At 37.9% G+C, this 26,848-nt stretch overlaps 1 protein-coding gene and 1 long non-coding RNA gene across 2 annotated transcripts; one reads left to right on the top strand and one right to left on the bottom strand.

Moving 5' to 3' along the window:
- Window positions 1–567: 567 nt before the first annotated feature.
- Window positions 568–7,497, top strand: LOC149797518 (uncharacterized). The gene is made up of 2 exons (XR_016421529.1): window positions 568–5,801; window positions 7,173–7,497. It is a non-coding gene; the product is annotated as an uncharacterized LOC149797518 (long non-coding RNA).
- Window positions 7,498–12,637: 5,140 nt separating this feature from the next.
- LOC149797517 (uncharacterized) lies at window positions 12,638–13,309 on the bottom strand. The gene has a single exon (XM_089960768.1). It carries the CDS (start codon window positions 13,307–13,309, stop codon window positions 12,638–12,640), a length of 672 nt encoding a protein of 223 aa, XP_089816894.1.
- Between the last annotated feature and the right edge of the window lie 13,539 nt (window positions 13,310–26,848).

Below are 26,848 nucleotides of genomic sequence, written 5' to 3'. Positions count from 1 at the left end.
ATACTGGAAATAAAATATACATACATAAATGCATGCGGGAGATCGTGGGTTCAATCCACGGCCGAGTCATACCAAAGACTTACAAAAATGGTACTAACAGCTACCTTGCTTGGCGCTCAGCATTAAGAGGTTAGTGTTAGGACTGGTCGGAGTGGTGTCAGGATAATGTGTCTGGTTGGGACATGATGCAACATATCTGGGGAATGTTGTTCCAGTGCTAGACATCACTATAAACTGCAACACTACATACATTGTAGCGACATGACTCAAAAATTGTTAAAACTAAGTAAAAATTCCAAATCACACGCACGCACGCACACACACACAAAATGCAAGCATAAATATTAATACTAAATCTGTAGGTATATCTACTTTTTTTCTGTGATTCTAATTGTGAGGGTCGGTTGGGGAGATTTTTTATAAATACAAAAATAAGGCACAATTGGTGAGTTTCTCCTATTCGGTCTCCATCACTCTGCTATGGTATGTACAAGTTGTCCAGACATAAACACACGGAGCTTGCCATGCTATGGTATATACAAGTTGTCTGGATATAAACACACGGAGCGTGCCTTGCTACATTATGTACACGTTGTCTGCGTATAAACACAGGGAGCTTGCCTTGGTATAGTATGTACAAATTGCCTGTGTAAAAACACATGAAGGTTGCCTTGCTATAGTATGTACAAGTTGTCTGCGTGTAAACACATGAATGTTGCCTTGCTATAGTATATACAAATTATATGCGTATAAACACACGGAGCATGCCTTGCTATGGTATGTACAAGTTGTCTGCGTATAAAAGACGGAGCTTGCCTTGCTATGGTATGTACAAGTTGTCTGCGTATAAACACACGGAGCTTGCCTTGCTATGGTATGTACAAGTTGTCTGCGTATAAACACACGGAGCTTGCCTTGCTATGGTATGTACAAGTTGTCTGCGTATAAACACATGGAGCTTGCCTTGCCATGGTATGTACAAGTTGTCTGCGTATAAACACATGGAGCTTGCCTTGCTATGGTATGTACAAGTTGTCTGCGTATAAACATATGAAGGATGCCTTGTTATGGTATGTACAAGTTGTCTGCGTATAAACACATGGAACTTGCCTTGCTATGGTATGTACAAGTTGTCTGCGTATAAACACATATAGCTTGCTTTGCTATGGTATGTACAACTTGTCTGGGTATAAACACGTTGACTTTGCCTTGCTATGATCTGTACAAGTTGTCTGGGTATAAACACATGGATCTTGCCTTGCTATGAATGGTATGTACAAGTTGTCTGGGTACAAACACATAAATCTTGCCTTGCTATGGTATATACAAGTTGCCTGGTACAACCACATGGATATAAATAATTTTGATATTCATCGCTACAGTAAATATTGAAAAGAAATAACCTCAAAAGAAATCTAATAATACTATATAGATTCAATATTATATTAATCGAAATAAGTCATAGCACAAACATTATATATATATTTTATAATGTCATCATAAATAATCATAATTAAAATGCTTACACCATGGATGTTGCTATTATTAACACAATGTTTACTACATTCACTTTTCCGTTCTTCTTAGTAACCTATTTAATTTTATGTCCTTTTTCACTTGTTATGAACATCTTTCTACTTACTTACATTTTGTCAGCAGTTTTATCTATAAATTCAGAGGTGGGGTTATCAAAAAGCTTCTGATAGTTTGTCGTAATTTCGTCTGTAAGGCACTAAATTCCCATTCCCACCTCCAACCAATTAATAGACCACGAATCTACCTCTGTCATTATGGTGGTCTGTGGAGACGCTCTTTGTTGTCTGTGAAGCTGTCATTCGTAACGAAGGTTTGGGTGGCAGGGTACAGTTTCGTTGATTGGCCCCTGGCAAATTTCTTAACTTAAGGCTATGGTGTGATTTTCTCAGCTATTATTGTTTACATATAAAGTACAATATCTCAAAGACGGCTTGGATGACAACTATATCCAATTGCATGAGTCTGTTTAGTACACATTATTGTTCCAAATTTTTATCTAGGAAAAAGCTTTGCGTTTGCACTGTGAGCATCACATGGTGTCAAACATAACATTCAGACATACAACTTGAAGGTAGACATTTGGGGTTGGGGTGCATAAACTTCTTTTGCATCGAACTGCCATTGACTTCTCTGGTCAAGTGGATAACAGTCTTTAGCTTTGTTTTAATATAGGTACCCCAAAATATGGACCTTTTTGACCTCACTTGCGTATTTGATGTTTTGATGAATTTTTATATTAGATCGCTGATTGCGGCATTAAATTTGTACATAAAAACTGGCCCCTGCCCCTTTAAGGAAAACTGATATAAAAATGAAAAACATTGGTGCAGTCAGCAACATCTATTATAAATTTCTCTTTCTTTATGTGTATGTACATAATATTTAAGCATTAGCTTCATCATATTTCCTTCATTTTACCCTATATCACTTAATGCTCTTTGGAGAGGGAGGTAACTGTGTTTTGTACCTCAGTGTGAGAACTGTTTACATGATGACAAAGTAGCATATTTTGAACTTAACTTTCTAAATATGGGGCAAAAATTGTGAACATAATGTATTGTCTTGCTCTTTCTGTAGTTGTCAAGGTTTTCACCCCTATTTTTATGAATATTATTCACATTTCAGTACAGACACAAAGAAACAATTGCGTAACATGTCAACATGCATTGTTAAAAGTATTTTAACTCCACAGGAGCAGATAGACTACAGAGGAATCATATATAAACATACTGTTGTGAATGTTGAATGTCACTAGTGGAACGGTCTTAGAAACAATGATTCATATAGCATGTTGCTTGCTATATTTTGGTGAGAAGAATAAAAGTTTCACACACAGACATAGTTTTTACCTTCATGACCCCACTGTGAAGTTGATATAAGAGATTCATATCTCACACTTGAGTGATAATAGGAAATGTTTCAGTGTTATTTATATATCTGGAAATATCTAGGTTAAGTTAACAAAAGGGGAAAAACTTTAAGTGGTAGTTTCATGTATTTGACAATTCACATACAGTTCCTCCTCTGAAATTCTAATGTTTTCATTGAATGTTTAAAGTGCATCAATGTCACTTGTTTCCTTCGTTTTGCAGGTCTCAGTTTGCATGGTAAAATAGTAGGATTAATCATTTGGTCACGCTGAAATAAACAATAGATTCAATCTCATCCAGATACTCATTCTGATCTAAGTACACATGAGAGTGACTTTGACAGACAGATTTAGCTTCTTCAGGAGTTGTTTTATGGTACGTGCTTATAAAAAGCCAAGCAGTTGAACTGCTGTTTAGCTTGAACTTAATTTTCCACTGTAAATATTTGTTCTATACCTTATATTGTTATTTACTATGAATTTTTAACGCCAGAAATTATTAAAGTCAGTTGTATGTGAATTGGTGTCTGAAAATAAATTTATCTGCTATATTGTATTCATTTATTGTATATGTATGGTCAGTTTCAGTGGCTATGTATCAATTAATTTATATGATATGTCACTTTGTAAGTTTAACAGGGTCCCACACATCAGTATATCAATATTCCAGCATGGCCAGTTTCAGTGGCTATGTATCTATGAATTTATTTGATGTGTCACTTTGTAAGTTTAACAGGGTCCCACACATCAGTATATCAATATTCCAGCATGGCCAGTTTCAGTGGCTATGTATCTATGAATTTATTTGATATGTCACTTTGTAAGTTTACAGGGTCCCACACATCAGTATATCAATATTCCAGCATGGCCAGTTTCAGTGGCTATGTATCTATGAATTTATATGATACGTCACTTTGTAAGTTTACAGGGTCCCACACATCAGTATATCAATATTCCAGCATGGCCAGTTTCAGTGGCTATGTATCTATGAATTTATATGATACGTCACTTTGTAAGTTTAACAGGGTCCCACACATCAGTATATCAATATTCCAGCATGGCCAGTTTCAGTGGCTATGTATCTATGAATTTATTTGATATGTCACTTTGTAAGTTTAACAGGGTCCCACACATCAGTATATCAATACTCCAGCATGGCCAGTTTCAGTGGCTATGTATCTATGAATTTATTTGATATGTCACTTTGTAAGTTTAACAGGGTCCCACACGTTAGTATATCAATACTCCAGCATGGTCTAGTGCTAATTGATTCAACTTAGATCTCTCGAGATTAGCTAGACTGTTGTTGTGATTACACACCCCCCAACATACGCCCACACAACATTGATGCTGCTATTAACATCTACAGAACGATAATGAAAAGTTAGGAACTGGTTGTTTTATATCAGTCTAAAATACTTCTAAAGGATATTATTTGCTTAAATGTGTGTTATCTTTAGGTTTGCTGTAAGAGTTTATAGAGACTTTTCACTTCTGTCTCTGACAACTAACGTTGCATTTCTGTCATTCACTCCTAACATTTTTAACATCCAAATCTCTTCCAAATCTCTTCATTCATGAAGCGTAGTAAAGGAATTTTGATTCTGTCCTGATGCTTTGGTGGTAAACAAAGACCAAAAGCATTGTAGGTTGCAAACAGTTTGAAACCTTTCAATAAATGCAGTTCGTCATATCTCACAGTGTAAATACTGCAGTGCTTTTTGCCGCAAAGTAGTCACTTTTCTCAACGCGTAATACCATGCTTAGTTTTGCGCACAAAAAGGTTTCCTTTACACCATTTTACTAGATAATATCTAAATATGTGATATGTATACAACCTTTGACATTAACCATTTCCTTAAGGTGGCAGGGTACAGTTTTGTAAATTGGCCCCAGGCAAATTGTTCAACTTCAGGCTATGGTGTGCCTTTTTTATAGCTATTATTGTTTAGTAATTAAAGATATGGATATATTTGTGAACTACATGCTTCGGGGTTGTGTTGTACACCTTCCATAGTTACTGTGCAGTATGCTGATAGTGAAATACCAATAGTCGGATAGGAAGAAGAGCTAGCCTCCCATAGCAGTAAGCACATGGGTTTAGGGCAAGTAGATAATATTTTTTTTTTTTAAATACTGCTTGGATGAAAACTATTTTCAATTGCATCAGTCTGTTTAGTACACATTATTGTGCAGAAATGTCATCTAGGAAAAGGGGTTTTGTTTTTCCCTGTGAAAATGACCTTTAGATATGAAAATTGCAGGTACAAATTTGGGACATGGACTTAGGGTGCAAAAACCTCTTTTGCTATGAACTGACATTGACTACTCTGGTCAAGTGGATAATAGTCTTATGCTTTGTTTTAATATAGGTATCCAAAAAGATGGACCTTTTAGACCTTACTTGTGCATTTTAATTTTTTTGATTTTTTTATACTAGGTAGCTGATTGCGGCATTAAATTATTACATAAAACTGGCCCCATGTCCCCTTAAATCACCAGTTACACCTTTCTTGTCTCTTGTCGCTGAAGAGTGAAAGGACTAACTCCAGCGGCTGGTGCGCAAGTTGCGACAATGTATCAGATTTAGGTATATGTTCGAGAAACGCTCACTTTGCCTAAGTTACGGCGTGCGTAACTTCTTACTTTGTGCGTAAGTTACGCCAGTATTAGTGAAATGATCCACAGAATCCTAGAATTTTACTTTACAGATTGATTATTCATTGTTGGTTTTATATTATTTAAATTTGATAAGGTTTAGTCCTTAATATTTTGCTGAATCACACCTGTCTCCTTGTCCATGTGACCACAAATAGCAGTACACTCTATCCTCTTCAGATGTATCATCAGTTTCCAAACTGGAGATGTGGTTTCATCAAGGAATGCGCTGAGACAGGTAAAAGGTGAAAATTAAATAGTATGCTTCTGATTACTCATGTATTATATTAACAATCGTAATTCTGATTTTCTGGAAGCTATCCTGCCATAAACAAACACAACATATTTTAGGAAATAGCTTAGTAGTACTTTAAAAAAGGTAAACATTATTACCAGCAAAGTTTGACGAGTCTTTAGATTATAGGACTGGTACAAACTGTTGCACAGGTGACGTTGGTACATAATATATTCTAGCGTTTGAAATATGGTTAGGCTTAAGTCGATGTTCACTTGACATGGGCTTAATGGTACATTTAAAATAACAAAATTCTCGACTTGCTCCGCCTTTAGTTCGACCTTGTAGAGGGACTACCCGGGCTCGTTATAGAAACTATATCGAACCAGCTAACCTTGAATTGCGAGTCCGCCGCTCTATCAGTTAAGCTAATGCGGTTCCCTTTGGTGGACCTGATTAAAATAGGAATTTATGTTTGAAATTTGGTTCACATTTTTCGATAATAAGGACTCCAAAGGAGGAATGCGATCTTAACAAAATAACTGTGAAACACACGCACTGTGAATTTCCTAGAAGAGAAAACTTAGTATTGACTTCGTGGAGGCATAAAGAGATTAGTGCTTTCCTCGTGAAACAAGAAAGGGACCAGGTGGTCGTCTTGTAAAAAGAAAGACATGTTTAGCGCTAGGACGCGCAAGATCTGAAAGAGAACAGCAGTAATGAAGATCTGAAAGAGAACAACAATAAGGAAGTTCTGAAAGAGAACAACAACACGGTGCAAAATTTTAGTTTCATGTAATATTCTATTATTTGATTGTTTGTTTAATGCAAATGTGTTTGCTATAACTAGGTTTCCATATTATGCATCGTTTATTCAATTAATGGAAAGTGTTGATGATAGAGTTTATATGCAATTTACCTTTTAAATATACAGCTATTAGTTCATTGTTAGAACTGATTGCATGCGAACCAAATCTTCATATGCGTAGGGTTTCATAGGGTTATATGAAATAACTTCTTTTGCTTGTTAGGATGATACATGCATCATGAGCCAACTATACGTACCTAATTATATATGATTTTGTAATGCTTGGGTAATCTTGTAGTTTATGATTGCCGTGAGTTACATTTGTGAATTTCATGCAATAGTAATCGAACATGTAGTAGCATATGTAAAATAATACGGTAATATTTGGTAGACGTTCACATGGTAATTTAAGACCTGTCGCTGGAAACCGAGGTCAATATCCTACCGTACTAAATCAGAATTTACGCGATGTGTGGATAGCGACATGCTCTTAATAACGTAAGTGAAATGAATGTACCTCTAAAGAGTGGGGTATACAGACATTTACGGTGATTTTGTCCTTTAAGGAACAGCTTTCTGAGAGAAAGACGAGACAATCTGGAGTCAAAATTACGGGAAAGGAAAGAAGGACGAGGTCAGAACAAAAGGCCAGGAAGTCCATTAAGGGGCAAAGCATAGAGCTTAGGAAGGATGAACTAGGAGACGTTGATATACGGTCAGACAGGAAAGTGACACAGATCGGTCGTGGACATTACTCTCTTTGCACCTCTCGATATGATGAAATAAATCCAAATTATACACACTTGTTAAATTGTATTGATATAATCTAACTTGAATCGAAATTACTGTTATTAATTTGTTCTGATAAAATTTCTTATTACCTTGTCAAAAGGGGGTTCGTATTGTTTTATTTCTTCCCAGTACTGTCGCTCAGTTCTCTGTTGAAATTCCATTCTTCTTTCACTCCCGCTGGGCTATAACTATCGAGGGAAGTCATCCTCTAGATAACGCCAGCCCAACCCATTTAATCACTCCTCTTATTAAGAGGGCGGCGTTTCACACACACACACACACACACACACACACACATTAATACACTGCAAGATGATGTATTGCTCATAGAGGTGAGTGGAGACGATCATTCATGATACAAATGTTACAAACCACATTGCCTTATTATTTCATCATGAATATAAGAGATGGAGAGGAGATTTGCTTAACACTAGTGAGTAACTGGTCTATTTACTTCCTAGAAGGAAACTGTCATTATGTTTTGTGCACAAATGTATTGGTTAGCAATATGCATAGCAGGCTGATTTCGTACCATATTCCTGGCTTATTGTTTGTGTTAGTTAATATTTTGGGTATATTCTCACAGCAAATGTCAGTAGTAACATAAATCTCTTTCCTTATTCAAGGCAAAACAGCACTCTAAAACTTGGAAGAAGGAATGCGTAATATTGGACTTAAACTTGGTTCGTTTTTATGTGTGTATCCACTCTTACCCATCGCACCATGCAAGCGGCTAAAACTAGCTAAACTTTCTTGGTCATTATCTTGTCAGCCCGGTAGAGAAAATGCTTATCATATTTCACTCCAGTCAATAATCATACACATTTCATCTGAAAATTCATTAATTCACGGTCTACGGTAATTCACGGCTTAACTAACTAATGTCTGACAGTAATTCACGGCCTACGGTAACTCACGGCCTACAGTAATTCACGGTCTACGTTAATTCAGGGCCTACGGTAATTAACGGCCTAAAGTATCTCACGGCCTACGGTAATTCACCGATTACGATAATTCACGGCCTACAGTAACTTACAGTCTACGATGAAATTAAAGACTTTAGTTTACTAGCAACATTTCTTGGCACCAGAAGAAGCCAACAGTTTTTTTTCACCCTACCATTCCTCTATCATCCATTGCTCTTAGCTTTAGGTTTCTTAAAAGCACAAGTGCATATATAATTCCCTCCAATCACATAACACCCAAACACTGACGAGATCCTATTTTAAAGCTGGCATAGTCTCTCTCGCCTAACAATTGCATGACCCATCAGCAATCCTTTCCCAGGCTCAAGAACATCTTAATGTAACTTAATAAATGAATTAATAGGAAAAGTAGTCAGATCAATCTATTTATTTGGTGGTTACATCCAAGTAAGAATATTATCATGGGAAGGTGTGCTAGAGGTACATAACACACAATAGTTTAATGCAACCAACAACACATATACAAAACTATTTTCAAGGACCTCAAGACATCTGTCGTTCTCAGCTGAAGGATTCCTTTTTTGTGTCCTTCTGGAATCAAGCTTCATCTTGGACAGTGTCATAATAAATACTCTTGAATACACTTGTCAGAATTGCCATGAACCACACATAAAGTATTAGTATGAATTCCAGTCTTTTGTGAATACGCAACACAAAGGGGAAAAAAATCATGTTCTTCCTTTTTCTTTTTATTCTTATTATGCTCGTCTTTTAATACATCTAGTGTTAATTGTCATGTTTATGAATGTGATGATTGAAGTCGACAACATGGACACAAAGACACATTTTCTGGACAAAGGTGTGACTTTTAGCTATGTTTTTAAACAAGATGTTCACCGGTGATGCACATTATCAATAATTAGCAAGCACTGTTCTGTTCTTGGAAAGGAGTTGTTGCTTTTGTCAAGTGTTGTGGTATGCATTTTCGGTAAAGCGCAGTCAGATCATTGAAAAATCATTTCCATTTTATTTAGGTATCCTTTCATGAGTCCTTAGTTTCATCGCTATGATGTTCACTTGCATCAAGATCGTCACCTATTTCTCATTTGTCCGTTTGCAATTTATCAGAAATGGGTCATTTTACAAATGGGATTAAAACATTACTGTAAATCATGTGTCCTTGACTCCGACATCACAATCCTGTCATAATTAGGGAGGTAATCAGTAAAAGAGTTTAAAATACATTAGGAAAAGTTAACCTTTCAACCAAAACATTAATTGAAGTGGTTGGTAACTGTGACCTTGACCCGAAATTCAAGGCAGTGGGCGAGATTTTCATTCATCATGCACTTGATTCAATGTATAATAGACAAGCGTTCTTGTTTTAGCATGAATTAAGTTAGCTTTAAATTTATTCATCTCAAGGATGATGACAATATTAAAAGGATTTATAAACTATGTGCAAATATAAATATTTAACTAAAAACTGGAAACGTGCTGCTTCGTTTCCTATCAGCGTAAGAACGACAACAAAATAAGAAAGAAAACACGACACCAGGATGTGCCATTCTAAAAACATTGTGTATCTACTGGTGAAAATAGACATCACAGCAAAAACAGCCATGTCATGACAAAAATATTCAGGTCTTTACTGAAAATGCGATATGGTTCGTTTTTTAGGAGTAAACCTATTATCTGGCAAAAACTAACATTCGAAACTAATGGATCCGGAAAAATAATGTAATATGTCGATATGTAAAGACCGTAGTTATACACGTCTATACTAATCTCGCCTAGCATTATAAAGTTGCATACTCAATGATATTTGTGATGAAGCGTGTGTGAGAGGATAAAAATACTAAGGAGGAAAGTAAGAATTTGAGCATAACGAATAACACTGAAAACGATTTGTTGATGCAGGCCACATAAGTGACAATGGTATTGAAAATAACAATATGTTCATATGATCTAACATGCATATGGTTATTTACAAAATTACTTTAACATAGTATGCGATAAACTACATAGTTCAAATTCAGACGTGAATGTAAATTTGTAACCATCAAACCAAAAAACAGTCCATATGGGAGCTGATACCGCCATAATGTACATGTAACCGAAAGAACCATGATATTTCTATTTTATAAAAAATACATTTTAAAAAAATTGTTTTTAAATGTATACACATAACAAAGGATACAAAGACATGAAAGATATGACACTTGAATAATGTGTGTAGTACCGGTGTGAACACCATCATCATACAATGTTACTGCTGAGAAATTCATATGATGTTAAAACAAGTTATGTTCAAATGATATAACATGCCTACAATTATTTACAAAATTAACTACAACACAGGAAGCTGTAACCCAAGGCGGTTGTTGGGGTGGTAGTGGAAACTGTACAAATTATGCTCTCTAAATATACTACCCGTATTTCCAAGAATTCTTTGCAAGTGACGCTAAGGATGCTGACCCATATAGTCGTACACCTTAACGATCTTCCATTGGCTGAAGAGACATATGACCCCATTTCTGGGTTTGGATGGCCCCCAACGGTCGATATTGCTTTGTTTCCAGTGCATAACAAGACCCATTCATCCCTCATCACAAATATCCTTGCGCTAGCGCAAATAGTTTTGTGATGAAGCGTGTGTGAGAAGATAACAATACTAAGGAGGAAAGTAAGAATCTGAGTATAACGAATAACACTGAAAACGATGATTTGTTGATGCAGGCCACATATGTGACAATTGTATTGAAAATAATGATATATTCATATGATCTAACATGCATAAGGTTATTTATAAAATTGCTTTAACATAGTATGTGATAAACTACATAGTTTAAATTCAGACCTGAATGTAAATTTGTAACCATCAAACCAAAAAACAATCCATTTGGGGCTGAGACCGCCATAACACAGGAACCATGCAAGTCACCCACTTTGCATGGGGCCTGTGCAGCCCCAAAATGGCTCGTGGCCCGCATCAACCATGCCTTTCTCAGTCTGCTCACAGACATTTGTGACTCCTAATTGAGAACGGTGGTTGTTGTAATTATTCAGCCGAGGTTCCATCGTGTGTTCTTTTCCTGTCATATTCATCAGCAGTGAACCCACTTGCTATTCTGATGTGATTATACAGTGTGTTCAGGTCTGTGAACCCACTAGACCTGAAATGGAAAGAAACGTTTGCGCGAGTATTTATGTGACACGAAAATAATGTGATATAACATATCTATACATAATGTAGGGATGAGTGGTGAACCTGATATTTACCCAGCTTATGATTATGATGGAAAATGTACTTGAAGGTGGATTTAAAAAAAAATGTAACTAAGAACACCCGATACCCCTTTGTGTGCTAACTTAATTGAAAACCGAAAGAAATTACAGATTAGAATGACGTTCATAACATCTAATATATCGTTTGAAAGCATCCGGTTTCCATCGCCCTAACTGACGAATATGACTATCAGACAAGCCCTGCGCCACTGCAATTGTTGCTGCTCCGATTCTAAAGCTATGACTCTTGAAGCATTTTGGATCAAATCTGCAGAACTGCAGAGCAAGTTTGAGCTGTGCATTGAATTCTGCCCGAGTTATAGGTGTGTTTGAAAAATACATAACTATTAGGCCTGGACCCGTACTTGGCCTTTGGATGTATCGCTGAAGATTTGAGACCGGACAAACTGCAGCATTATTGTTTTTGTTTCAATTTTTAAAATGAACTTCTGGCCCTGACTGTGTTTTGAAGGTAATAAATTTTAGAGTGATGGAATGGTGGTCAAGAGCCAATTGATCAGTGTGCTACAGATTAGGGTTATGGAGGCTAAGGGGCTGCACTATGATCTCCCCAATTCTCAGGAAAGCATGGAATGCCAAGGAAAACATAGCTCAAAATAGGAGCCGTTTGTACCAAGAAGGTATAGTACAAGTTGTAGCGTGGTTAAGTTTTTCTAACATAACACTTATCAATTGGCAATCTCGCATCACAAGAAACTTTATTCCTGTGGCATGCTTGCAGCAGTTTCTGTATTAGAAAAGAGTTTGTAGGGTCTGCATAATTACTGAGTTTGTGTACAAACCCAATGGCAGATACATATGAGGATATTGTTGCTGAGGCATAGTGCTTGTTAACCAGATAAGAGATAAAAAGTGCCAAATTAGCCTTAGAGACTGGGATTGCGGTTTCCAAGGTATATTCTGCAGTGAAAGCTCGATATAAGTTCCAGCTGCGTCGGTAGTCTGCTTTTGACATTTGTGTCAAGGTACTATCCACCAGCGTATCAAGTGTGTTTGTTAGTGAATCAAATTCGGACGTGCCAGTATTGACACTGGTTTTGGGTCCGCATGTGGGGCCAAGGTCTGTAATCTGTGCACCTGCAATCGAGAAGAGCATCAGCCAGAACATTTGTCTTTCCCTGGATGTGACAGGTTTGAAATAGTAGGTTGTATCTGAGGTATGCAAGGACCAGGTCTCTCACAAGAAACATAATGGAAGGGTTCTTTGAGGTTTGCTTATTTACAATATCAACCAATGCCTTGTTGTCAGTGTGAAAGTAAATGCAATTGTTTGCAAGTTGAGGGGCCCAAATTTTGATGGCTAGAACAATTGTATATAGCTCAAGGACTGTGATATCTAGCTCTCGCCATTCTTTATTCCATGTGCCATATAACCATTTGCTGCCTAGTACACCGCCATAGCCAACTGTGCTGGATGCATCAGTGTGCAAATGAATGGCATGAGAGTCCAGCCATCGATCAGGGAGGAATAAATATTTACCATTGAATTCTCTCAGGAATGTGTACCACAGATGCAGAACAGCCCGAACGTCCCTCGTAATGCGTATGAAGTGATGTGGTTTTGACACACCCACTGTCAGATCAATGAACCTTCTCAAGAAAGCTCTGCCTGGCAGGACAACTGTACTCGCGAAATTGAGTGTACCAGTTATGGATTGGAGATTATGGAGCGTCATTTTTGGTTTTTGTAGGCAGAGTGTTATGAGATTGTATCAGTTCTGGAGTTTATCTATGGGAAGTCTTACCTCCATCTTGATTGTGTCCAGTTCATAGCCCAGAAAGGTCAATGTTGTAGTGGGAAGAAATGATTTTTCCTCAGACATGGGAACCCAAATATCTGCACAAAGAATTAAGAATTGGTCTAATTTTTCCTTACAGGTGTTATAGTTTGATTCCAACAGCAGAAAGTCATCTAAAACATGTACCATGTGGTCAATGCCCAATTTGTGTCCTGCAACCCACTGTAATGCAGTGCTTAAATATTCAAAGATTTTACAACTGGAGCTACAGCCCATAGGAAGGCACTTGGCATAATAATATATGTCATTCCAAGAGAAGCCAAATATATGATACTGAGTCGGGCAGAGTGGAACAAGTCTGAAGGCACTAGCTATGTCAGTTTTTGCCATAACACAACCTCTACCAAGTTTTATAATGATTACAATATTATGTTCCACAGTTTGATATTGAACAACACTTTTTCCCGGGGATATACCATCATTTATAGAAAACCCCTGCGGATGTGATAAATGGTGAATCATGCGAAAAGTACCAGGTGTTTTCTTTGGGACCAAGCCAAGAGGTGATATCTGAAATAGCGAGAAAGGGTGGCTCTTGAAAGGCCCTGCAAACCTGCCAGCCTCAAGTTCTTTGTCTATTTGGTCTTGCACAATATGTGGATTTTGTATGGCTGATTTTAGATTATGTGTTTGAATAGGTGACAGAGAACCCTCGTGTCCCACCTTAAATCCAAATGTAAACCCATGTATCAAAATTTGTATCTTGGCAGTGTTGTACCCTTTCAACCAATGTTGTAACCTTTCAGCTTTAACTGGAGTAGGAAGCTTACTGTTTTCGCAGGTCCCCTTTCCCTTGATGGCTGTGTTGTAGGGAGTTTGATGTAGGTCCTTGGGACTGAGTAGGTTTGTGGCCGCCACGAAAGGGCTGCACGCTGTCAGGTCTAGCCTGTTTTGGGGCATATTTTGGCAACAATTTGAATGGGTGTTGAATGAGCAATTTGCATTTGCTGAAGGGATGGGCTTCCATACAATTGAAACAATTATGCTGGTATTTACAAGCTAGCCCTGCTGAACACTGCAGCCCCCTGTGGTGGTTAAAGCAGGCCCCTTTTGGGGGATTCGATTTTGAGACTGAGGATGGTAATGTGACAGTGCTGGTGGCCGTCCTGTCACCAATGCTGTCCAGAACAGATCGCATGTAAAGTTCAAGGTGAGTGGAACCCCACTTTGCCTCTCCCCTCTCTATCATGCGACCAAACTGCTCAGCGTAGTATCTCCAATGAGCCCTGCGCTCAGACAGCTTCATGACGATTTCCATGTTGTGAGATGGCACTGTGCTCAACCTGGGGGATTTCATGCATATTATTGTAACAAATCTGTTCCATGCTGTCAACCACTGATTGATCGAGAGCGGGGACTTCTTGGCCATGGGGACTAGGTTAAATTCCGATGTGTTTGATATGATATTGCACTGTAATCTATATGTATTGTCCATGGATGTCGAAAGGAGAGTTTGAAAATCTACGTATGTCCCAGCCCAAATCTGCTGCTTAATTTTATCAGTTATAGAGGCAGTTATATCAATTGACGTGCTTACAAAGTTGGACTGACTGTTTTTATCTAAAGTAGTAATAGGTGTTAAGAAATCACTCGGAATACCTATACCTGTATGAGAGAGTCCAGTTAAGGCTGAGGTAGCCTATACAATGCTTCCCCCGACTGACTGTTCAACATTGCTTTCTGTTTGGGCTCTGGAGGAGGCAGATGGCCCTTGCTCAGTTTCCTGCGACAACATGTGATCCAGATGTGGTCCAGCCTTCTGTCCACTTGAGCGGTGATAACAGGTGTACTCTGCTGTACCACCTGCTGTGTTATCCGGTCAACTGTAGCTTGGTCAACTGTATCTGCATGTGTTGCTCCAGCTCCATGCTGCTGTTTTTGGCGATCAACTGATCTAATCCGTGAACCAGATGACTGAACCCTCTTTACAGCCCGTTTAACCCCCGCTGATGCTTTGCGCTTGGGTGGCATGATCTGATTAAGTTAGAAAAAATAATGTATTAAACATAATAGTAAATAGTGAGAAACAAGTAATATGGACTACCTTGTATGGTCCTATGCACAAGGCATGTTATTATTCCTTGTATGGTCCTATGCACAAGGCATGTTATTATTTAATGGAAAATGCACAAACAAATTGTCATTGGCAAACCGATGCATGTAAGATTACCTGATATAATTTCTTCATTGATAGACACATATATACATACATATATCTACAACCCCTTTGTTCTTAGCAAAATGGCATATGTATAGAAGGTGGCGGTCTGGTATGCAACTGGACACGTTGTCAGGCTTACAGGCTGATACAAAAGTGCAAAAGAAAAAGAGGACAGGTACGGGACCTGGTCTGGTATTTCCCAAAGTGGGCAGATAACAAAAGACATTGGAACATGTTCCAGGAAGCCACTCATAAAAGACCCCTTGTGAAATAATTAATAATTAAGAACAAGGATACCTTGGTATATAATCACTAAAGTTGTGGGGGGGGGGGCACCAAAATATTATGGGGAACCCCTTTTATGTAGACCAGAGTGGCTTGCCAGGAACAAGTCACCAAAAGGATCAGGTTCGGGACCTGACCCAGTGCCTCCACAATGGCAGACACTAAGGTTGTTTACGAAAAACAAAGGAACAGGTGCGGGACCTGGCCTGATATCTCCGTTTGTGGGCAGATACAAATGAAATTGAAAGCACAATTAGTACAAAAGCTAACCTAGCCTAGTTATCGTTGAATGATTATGCGTTATTTTATAACATGCATTGAGAAGAGCTCCCCGAAGTGTCTTTGAAAGGTGCCACTGTCCTTTAGGGGACAAATGAATGCCATCTGAGCGAAATTTCTCCATAACATGAGGCCTATCGAAGGCAAATTTGCTATTATGGTCCCAAAATGTTAAATAAGGATAAGCAGACACTTCAGACATTACAATATCATTGACCTCCTTTGATAAGTGACTGTACATCTCCTTATATTTTTTATCGGCTGCTTCATTGTTATGGTTTAGCATTCCCGCGACCCCAACTTGGTGTAAAGTTGCCGGGAATCTAGACATAAGCTAACACAGAACGATCTGTTTAACGTCATATTTTTATGTAAAAGCGTAGCCAATGCGACCATCTTATGTGCAATTACCTCTGGCGATGTATCGGCGTTTACATCGTTGTCCCCAATCAGGAGAATTACAATATCGGGGCTTCTTAAGCGTACTTCGTTCATGCCATGGCGCAAAATCTTGTCGATTGTGCGCCCTCCGATACCCTTCATGTTTACATTACAAACTTCCGTTACGTTAAAAGACGGAACTTGTCTAAGATCCTTCCCGAACCTCAGATACCAATCTAACCATTTACAAAGTGAATGACCCATAATAAGTGCTTTTGTCATTGTCTTTCCAAAAAGTAGACGATGGCCATGTACAAAAAAGAAAAATCTACTAACCTTCTTTCCAAAGTGCGAGCAAGAAAATGATCCTTAAAATTATGAGAAATAATAGTGCAAAGAAACAAGAACAATTAAAAGGATCGAAAGGAAAAAGAAGAAAAATGTAAACATTATGAGCTCTAAATATACTACCCGTATCTCCAAGAATTCTTTGCAAGTGACGTTAAGGATGCTGACCCATATAGTCGTACACCTTAACTATCTTCCATTGGCTGAACGAGTCATGTGACCCCATTCCTGGGTTTGGATGCCCCCCAATGGTCGATTTTGGTTTGTGTCCAATGCATAACAAGACCCATTCACCCCTCATCACAAATATCCTTGCGTTAGCGAAAATAGTTTTATTAGCCTTATTTATTCCTGCAGTACAATCCTAAAATCTGGCACTTGCATTGTATTGCTTGAATCTGACACTAGCAATTAATGTCCCCAGTCCGACACTTGAAATACATTACTCCAATCTGACACGAGCAACTCGATGCTTCAGTTAAACGTTTTCAGGACTTGAATCAGCACCCTTTTCGTCACCATCCCATACTACCTGAGCACAGGCTACATGTTGGCAAGAAGACTGATATCTCGAAGCATGGACTAAATTTTAGTAGGTAGCCTGATAGGAACAAGGATGGGCAAATGTTGGTCGGTAGGCGAATATCATGGACGATATGCTTAACATCATACAAGTAGCGGCTTGATGTCATGTTTTAACTGGGAATAAGAATCGGCCTGGTGAATATGAAACATTCATCTATCAGTATCGGCCTGATGATATCGAGATAGATGTATCTATCAGAATCGGCCTGATGGTATCGAGAAAAATGAGTCTATCAGAATCGGCCTGATGATATCGAGATAAATGCAACTATCAGAATCGACCTGATGATATCAAGATAGATGCATCTATCAGAATCGGCCTGATGGTATCGAGATAAATGCGTCTATCAGAATCGCCCTGATGGCATCGAGATAAATGCGTCTATCAGAATCGACCTGATGGCATCGAGATAAATGCGTCTATCAGAATCGGCCTGATGATATCGAGATAGATGTATTTATCAGAATCGGCCTGATGGTATCGAGATAAATGCGCCTATCAGAATCGGCCTGATGATATCGAGATAAATGCATCTCTCAGAATCGGCCTGATGGTATCGAGATAAATGCGTCTATCAGAATCGGCCTGATGATATCGAGATAGATGTATCTATCAGAATCTTGAGTTCCTTTATTGTTTCTTCAGCATATTCCATAACCGTCGTCTGAGATCGCTGTCAACATAAGACACGATATTAAGTATTTGAGATCACGTTCGATATAGTGCATGAACACTATTTGAGATTACTGCCAAGATTTGTGCATGTTTGGTGTCTAAGATTACTTTCAACGCCGTACTTGAATGGCATCTGATATCAATGTCAACAAAGTGTATGATTGACAGCTGGGAGCAAAGCAATCATGGTACACGATTGGCGTCTGAGATCACTGGCATCGTGGTACAGGCTCTGCATCCCAAATCTCTGGCAATATTTTTCATTGTCGGTGTCTGCGACAAATTCCAACATAGAATAAGTTCGGCATCTGAAACTTTTGCATACATGCCAACCCAAAGCGAGATATAATCGTAATTATTGTTATTATAAGTGATAAAACAGGGTAATTTGGGCGTAAAAAGTGTAATCTATATATTACAAACTAGAATTACAGCACATATAAAACAACATATCTTTACGAGTAACTTGGTTCTGCAACTGGTCACAATTCTTTTCACATAGGACAAAATCCATATTGATTAGAACCATAATACAAACACAACATATACTGAAAAAACTATTCATATTCAGCACTTGCTTCAACTAGTGTACATGTGTAACCTTTGCTGAATGATCGTGAACTGGAATTCTGCAATTATCACGGTCAGGTGCCCAGAGTAATTTATTATATTATTCGCATGTTCTTCTTTTATAGATTGTAGATCGGTGTTGACTTTTTCACTTTTTTTGATCTGACAAGTATAGAGGTTTCAAAAGATCCATCTGCTCTAACATTTTCGTCATATAACACCCGAAGCTCATACCGAAAAGCGTTTCACTTAACATCTGGCGCCATTTTCTAGACAAACGAAGACTGGTTCACTACGTGATCTACCAAATGAATGTGTTAGGCAAATATCACTTTTAGAAAAATAACCAGTCCGTTTTCTTCGAAATGAGACATACACAGTTGCTATAAATAGGAAAATACTGTTATGCTATTCTTACGCAGCAGTCACTTTATTTTTAAGAATATTCTCAAATTTATGAGTGGAATTAAGATAATAATAAAATGACAAAAGCATGTTCGATTTCTTTATTTTAGTTTATCTTTTGATGCAGCAAAAAAAAATCGTAATCTATATGCAGTCTCGCGGTAAACGTGATTCGATGAAAAAAAAGCGTAATAATTACGTCAAAAGCGAAATGGCTGGCATGTTTGCAAAGTTTCATTAAAGAGCAAACAGTAATAAACTTAACAGTAAATGTAAAGTATTAAAATACATACCATAATCATTCAGTTTTAAAGAATAAATATTCATAATATTTATATCCGTATAGAATCCATTTAGGTCAAATTAACAAATGACCATTTAATCATATTGTGCAATTTCCTTTGTATGCACAATGCCCTATCTATTTCCATCAAATAAAAGTACGTGCATGTTCACTTCCTGTAGTTCGGCAGAATGTGGTTTTCATCTTTACTCATGCTAGTTGTTATTCTGAATGACACTTCTGCCGTCTAGTACAAAATGTGTCACTGGTCGAGGAACTTGTGCAAGTGAGCACCCAACATTACATGGTACTGTATTCATCATACCCTATGGGTAGCCCAACAGTATACAGACAGCTGCCGACACCGGGGATGCAAGAGGAATGTATGGGGGTATCAAGAAGGCGACAGCCCCCCCCCCCGCTATAAGACTGCCCCCCTCAAGTCCAATACGGGCGAAGTCATCCCAGACCAGGGGAAACAACTTCAGCGATGGGTTGAGCACTATCTCGAGCTATATGCAACCCAAAACAATGTCACTGGAACTGCCCTGGACGCCATTCCAGACCTGCCTGTCATGGAGAAGCTAGACACACAGCCCACCCTGGAAGAGCTCGGAAAAGCCATCGATTGCCTTGCCTGTGGGAAGGCTCCTGGAAGGGACGGCATTCTACCTGAAGTCCTCAAGATCGGAAAACCAGCACTGCTTCAGCCCCTACACACACTCCTCTGCCTTTGCTGGGAACAGGGATACATCCCATAGGACATGCGTGACGCCAACATTGTCACTTTGTACAAAAACAAAGGAGACCGTAGCGACTGCAACAACTATCGGGGCATCTCCCTCCTCAGCATCGTCGGAAAGGCTTTCGCCCGTATTGCCTTGGTGCGCTTGTAGATCCTAGCCTCCCGCGTCTACCCAGATTCCCAGTGTGAATTTCGAACCTGCAGGTCAACTGTAGACATGATCTTCTCACTACGTCAGCTGCAGAAGAAGTGTCGCGAGCAGCAGATGCCCCTCTAAATTGCCTTCATAGACCTGACGAAGGCGTTTGACCTGATTAGTCGGAATGGATTCTTCAGACTCCTGCAGAACATCGGCTGCCTCCCATGTCTGCTTGCTGTCATTATGTCGTTCCACGAGAACATGCACAGCACATTGTGCTTCAATGGCGCAACATCTGAAGCCTTCCCAGTCATCAGCGGAGTTAGACAAGCTGTGTCCTTGCGCCGACGCTCTTTGCCATCTTCTTCTCCATGCTTCTCCAGTACGCACTCAAAGACTGCAGCGAGAGAGTGTACATCCATACCAGGGCTGACGGCAAGCTGTTCAACATCGTCCGTCTCCGTTCTAAGACTATAGTCAGAGAGGTACTCATCCGCGAATTGCTCTTCGCCGACGAGGCAGCCTTGACATCACACACGGAAGATGGACTTCAGCAGCTGGTACACCGCCTCTACCATGCTTGTAAGGAATTTGGACTGACCATCAGTTTGAAGAAAACGAACGTCATGGCTCAGGACGCAGACTCTCCTCCCTCTGTCACCATCGATGGGTACAACTTGGAAGTTGGATTGCAGGATTGCCAAGGCAGCAGTAGTGACGGCCAGACTTAACCAGAGAGTCTGGAACAACCCCAACCTCACCGAGAAGACCAAACTGCGTGTCTAGCAAGCCTGCGTGCTCAGCTCACTTCTCTACAGCAGCGAAACATGGACCACCTATGCAAGATACGAGAGGAAACTCAACAGCTTCACCTGAGATGTCTGCAGCGCATTCTGCACATCCAGTGGCAGGACAAAGTACCCAACACAGAGGTTCTAGAACGTGCCAACATGAACAGCATGTTCTCCATTCTCAGCGAGAGGCGCCTTCGCTGGCTTGGCCATGTCAAGAGAATGGACCCAGGCCGCATTCCCAAGGACCTGTTATATGGGGAGTTAGCAGAAGGTGCATGACCAACTGGAGGACCACATCTGCGCTACAGAGTTGTTTGCAAGAAGGATATGAAGACGGAGAACATCAATGTTAACGACTGGAAGAGCTATGCAAACAACCGTTCCAGCTGGCGTCTAGCTGTCAGGCAGGGAGTTCAAAAAGCAAAGGAAGAGAGAAAAGTAAAACAAGCTGAAAATAGAGCTGGAAAGAAGGATAAACAAAAGCTTACTTTGGAGCTACGCCATCGTCTCCCGTAGACGGACGGATGCCAATGATGGGTAGTCTCATTTCCTGATTTGATCTGGTCTTCCGAAAATTGATCTCAAACGGTTTTGTTTTTTAAACAAAGTATATCATAGTTAGAACTAAAAGGAGTTATTGACACAGTGGCCTTTGTATTGGAGTAAGATACCTATTGTCAACTAACTTAATAATACAGATTATAATTGTCCTGAACTCTAACTCTCTCTCTCTCTCTCTCTCTCTCTCTCTCTCTCTCTCATATCCGGGCATACTATTTGATCACAACATGAAAGAAGAAAAATATGATGGAATTCCTGCATTTGTCACGGTTATTCATTTACTAATGCACATATATGTAAACAAATTTAAACAATGTATATTACTAGTACATCTTGCTTTTGTGCAACATCTGATGCACACGAATTTAATACTGAAGATCATATAGATATTTAAAAATCTTTCTCAATGTTGGGTCCTAATTGTTTTATACGATTTCTTTCTAAAATGAAAATGAGTGTACACATTATTTTTCATACTATTTTTAAATCGTTCTTAATTATTTTTACATAAACAATTACACGATGAACAACAAAACGATACCATAATCCATTTACGTGTCGATTCGGAGTATAAAATGAAGCCCATACTTTCTATAATAGTATCAACTTATCGACTTTGAATCTTTTGTAAAAAATTTAATCTGGCTTCATGGATGCCTTGCTATAATAGGTTCCTTCCTCTCGCCTCTTCACACGCTGCTTTTCCTGCCAGTGAATCAGTTCTTATAAATTGTCCCAGCTGTCGTTCTACAGCTGCCTTCTCCTCCTTAGACCATGATACTCGTCATTTTCTTCCTTAAAGCTTTCGCAATTGCCTTGCAGATTTTACCTATAAAATATTCCCTTTAGTTTCAGATCTTACATTCACCAAACATTGATCCATTTTAAAGAGGAATTGTTAAACTCTTTATCATGTAAGAGAAGAAAGGAAACCAATACTGACAGTAGGAAACATTAACATTAGGATCTTGAGATCACAATGACAAATATATTATTGTAACATACTATTTTGATTTAACAGCAACATCTACTAGTGAATATCATCCACAAGTGTAGCAAACATTATGTAAAGTTGTAACCTCAGCATTACAGCCGTATAGTATATGAATTGTAGCTATCAAAAAAGGAAACAAGTTTAATTATTAACATCTCTAAGAACAAAATAAATCACTAAATCATAAAAAGAATACTGTGTCAATAAATAAATATGATTTAGATATACTGGAACAATAAGTCTTGACATCAGTTTAATGTTGTGGGATAAAATTATCACCGATACGTTTTTATTTAAAAAATCTTTATAGTATAGTTATAGTATAGATGATAGCATTAACAGTGGTTTCCTTTTTCATGTGAAAAACTTGTCGATTTTGTGCAAAAATATAATTATGTTGGTGCTCTAATACCCTGAAATATAGTTAAGACTGTTATGACATGCGTTTGCATCATTACAAGGGTGTCACCTATAATCGTGAAGATACGACCACATCTTGGGGAATGAGGTACGGAATCGCTGTAAGGAAAAGACAGAGTGCTTCTGACTGGAGCAACGAATTAATTCTTCGTAAGCCTGATTCGCTATTTATACAGTTTTTTGTTTGCTCAATGTTAGTGAGAACATGCCCTTTGAACTTTTCCATGGCAATCGTGTGTACCATCTGCGTAACGCATCGAATATTGATATATTAATAATTTGCATGTTCTGCAGCTTCCCTCCAAATCTAAATTGATGACATTTAGATACGAGCGAAATGTATTTTGTGCTGACAATTGTTGATTTTTAGTTACGAGCAAAATGTACTTTGTGCTGATAAATGTTGACATTTAGTTACGAGCGAAATGTATTGTATATTTTGTGCTGACAATTTGTTGATATTTAGTTACGAGCGAAAAGTATTTTATTATTGTATGGATTTCTGCACCTGCTTGTAAAGTGCGATCTTTATAAAATAGCATACAGTTATATTACACAGATATATAAATTTTATCTCCATATATTTTAGTGGAAAATTACTTTCAATATAAATTAATGAAAAAATAATTTTAATACAATTTAGAATAAATTTCAATTGTAATACTTTTACTTAAAAGTTCTGACCTAATAATACCCTTCGGGTCATTTGAGCCGAGTCCTCGAGGTTCGATAGAGGAAAAATAAATTACATTCAAAAAGGTGAAAGATCAAAAATACAATAATATTTGAAACAGTCGGTAAAATTTCAAAATATACAATGGAAAAAACATTGCCAGACATTTAGTGAAATTCAAAATTAAAATGAGAAAACTGCAAAATATTCAGCATAATGAAACCAAAAAAAGAAGAAAAAAAGATACATTGAAAATTACATTGCAAAATATTTAGTAAAATTAAAATTAAAATAAAATGAAGACGACACTTCACGACATTCAATAAAATTCAAAATTACAAGCAAGAAGCACGGCACGTCACCAAATAAAAATTGAAAAGAAACAATGACAAAAAAGCGTTTTTAAAATATTACAATAAAATTGTACGTTATTTACATTTACGACTATTCTTGTTAAATAATTATAACACTAATAATAGCATGTAGTTCTTGTTTTCTTTATTAGATTTTTTTCTATATTAGTTTACTCTTTTTTTCTTCTAATTATCTTTTTTTTTACTTGTGTAACATCAGCAGAACATATTGATTGGTGACTGCTGTAATTATTTTTGCTTCAGCCAAGTGTGGTGAAATAAATTCTCATTCTTCTGGATATTACTACTGAACTGATATTGAATTCATCTTACTAATGCATACATACTATCAACAATGAGATACCAGAGACGTTGAAGTAAAAACGTTTGCGAAGAGAATCGCATAATAATTTGTTATTAACCAAGAGTAAGGAAAGTGAAAATTTGTGTGTTGTGTTAATCAATCCCTAATATCCATGACCTCTGTTATCTTGCAATCAAACCTGGACTTACGCGTGTATGAAATAGAAATCGCATTTAAATCAACCGAAGAGTAATAAGTGAAAATATCATTATAATCGTAAATCTGGTTCGATGAGGTCCAGTGCAACTTTGAAATGGGGGTGTTTTACCGACGTTACCTGTGACGTATGAAAGAGAATGTGTCGTCGCCGTTTTCGTTTCAAACAAATTTGACTTAGAAGTTGGCCGTATGTAGGCCAATAGCTGCTCGTGTCTTATGAGAGCTATTCAAAGCGGAAAACTCGATTTCGAGCAATCACTTCGACACTTTGACTAATTTAGCATTTTAACATACATGTATACATATATAATGAACAACACGACAACATCATTTGATGTTGCCAAGCCAGGGAAGGATGCACCTCTTCCGACAGGTTTGAAGGCATCCCAGCCGTTTCTATGGCGTTATCGCCAAGACACATTACTCTAAGGTACACATTCATACGATTTGTATGAAAACATGAGACAGAAACCTCAATAACATTATCGAACCCCATTGGGCTGACACAATAATCATCTCCATCAATATGTTTGAGACGGCTAGGCGGAAATTACAATTCTCCATAAGATAGGCAAATACGGTAAGACCTTGTAATGTGTTTATGCAGCGAAATATGTATACACTGGTTTTAAATTTCAGTACGAACAGGTTTGATGTAAAAGCTATGTCAATGGAATGCATGTTAAAGTCAGTAGGTTCATTCACACTCTATGTAGTAGAAACCTTAGCAAACGCGATAAATGTTACTAAGTACGTATAGAAAAAGTCATTGTTACTAAATAAGAAATTAAATACAGCATATATTAGATACGCGTTTGGAAATATTTTGAAATTAACGCACTAACCTTGTAAGTTTGCATTTCAGGAAACAAAATATGGTAATACAAAAACATACATATGTGAGAATTACCACATTCCAGAAATATTCTTCCTAAGAAACTAATGATATGTTAATGAATAGTAAACAATACACATATTTTCTCTAATATAGAAAGAGTACAATTTGTTAAAGTTAAAGTCACTAACACTGGAGAGAGAACTGTCAACGCGGTTGTCGTTGACTGGGGCATGGCATAGATGTAGCTATTGGACCCATGGAAATCTCTGTTTATGGCATGGATATATGTATTTCAGCCTGGGTGTATGTAGCTCGAATTCGGGGCTGGACTAGGTATAGTATGCATTCGATATGTCGAGAATTTCAGGTGTTACTGCAAGAAGAATTATCACCGGCGATGTATACATTTTATGCTGGAAATCGTCTAAGTAATTGTCATGTACCTGGTGCTGCTGTTTCAGAATAGACCTTTCTTGTGGGTAAAATGAACGACAATGACAAAAGAGTTGTCCAGTCGTTCCGGAGTTGATGTAGCACAGCTGGGCGGCGTGAAGTCAGGTGGTTGCAAGAGTTTCGGTGCGAGTCTGTTCCGTAGATCATAATTATGCGGGGTGACACCCTTATTCATGATATTCTCCACTAATCCTTTGTTTCTTCTACATCAACTGTTATGATATGGGTTGTATCATGACAAGGGTGTCACCAATAATCATGACGATACGACCACATCTTGGGGAATGAGGTACGGAATCGCTGTAAGGAAAAGACAGAGTGCTTCTGACTGGAGCAACGAATTAATTCTTCGTAAGCCTGATTCGCTATTTATACAGTTTTTCGTTTGCTCAATGTTAGTGAGAACATGCCCTTTGAACTTTTCCATGGCAATCGTGTGTACCATCTGCGTAACGCATCGAATATTGATATATTAATAATTTGCATGTTCTGCAGCTTCCCTCCAAATCTAAATTGATGACATTTAGATATGAGCGAAATGTATTTTGTGCTGACAATTTTTGATTTTTAGTTCCAAATACAAAATGTACTTTGTGCTGATAAATGTTGACATTTAGTTACGAGCGAAATGTATTGTATATTTTGCGTTGACAATTTGTCGATATTTAGTTACGAGCGAAAAGTATTTTATTATTGTATGGATTTCTGCACCTGCTTGTAAAGTGCGATCTTTATAAAATAGCATACAGTTATATTACACAGATATATAAATTTTATCTCCATATATTTTAGTGGAAAATTACTTTCAATATAAATTAATGAAAAAATACTTTTAATACAATTTAGAATAAATTTCAATCGTAATACTTTTACTTAAAAGTTCTGTCCTAATATTTGTGCTATAATGCCCTGAAATATAATTATGTGATCTAATGCTCTGAAATATAATT

This window comes from Sinohyriopsis cumingii, chromosome 6 (assembly GCF_028554795.1).
Source record: "Sinohyriopsis cumingii isolate HCF-2022 chromosome 6, ASM2855479v2, whole genome shotgun sequence".
Taxonomy (NCBI): domain Eukaryota; kingdom Metazoa; phylum Mollusca; class Bivalvia; order Unionida; family Unionidae; genus Sinohyriopsis; species Sinohyriopsis cumingii.
Note: the sequence above shows the minus strand (reverse complement) of the source record. Positions and strands in the feature narration are given on the sequence as shown.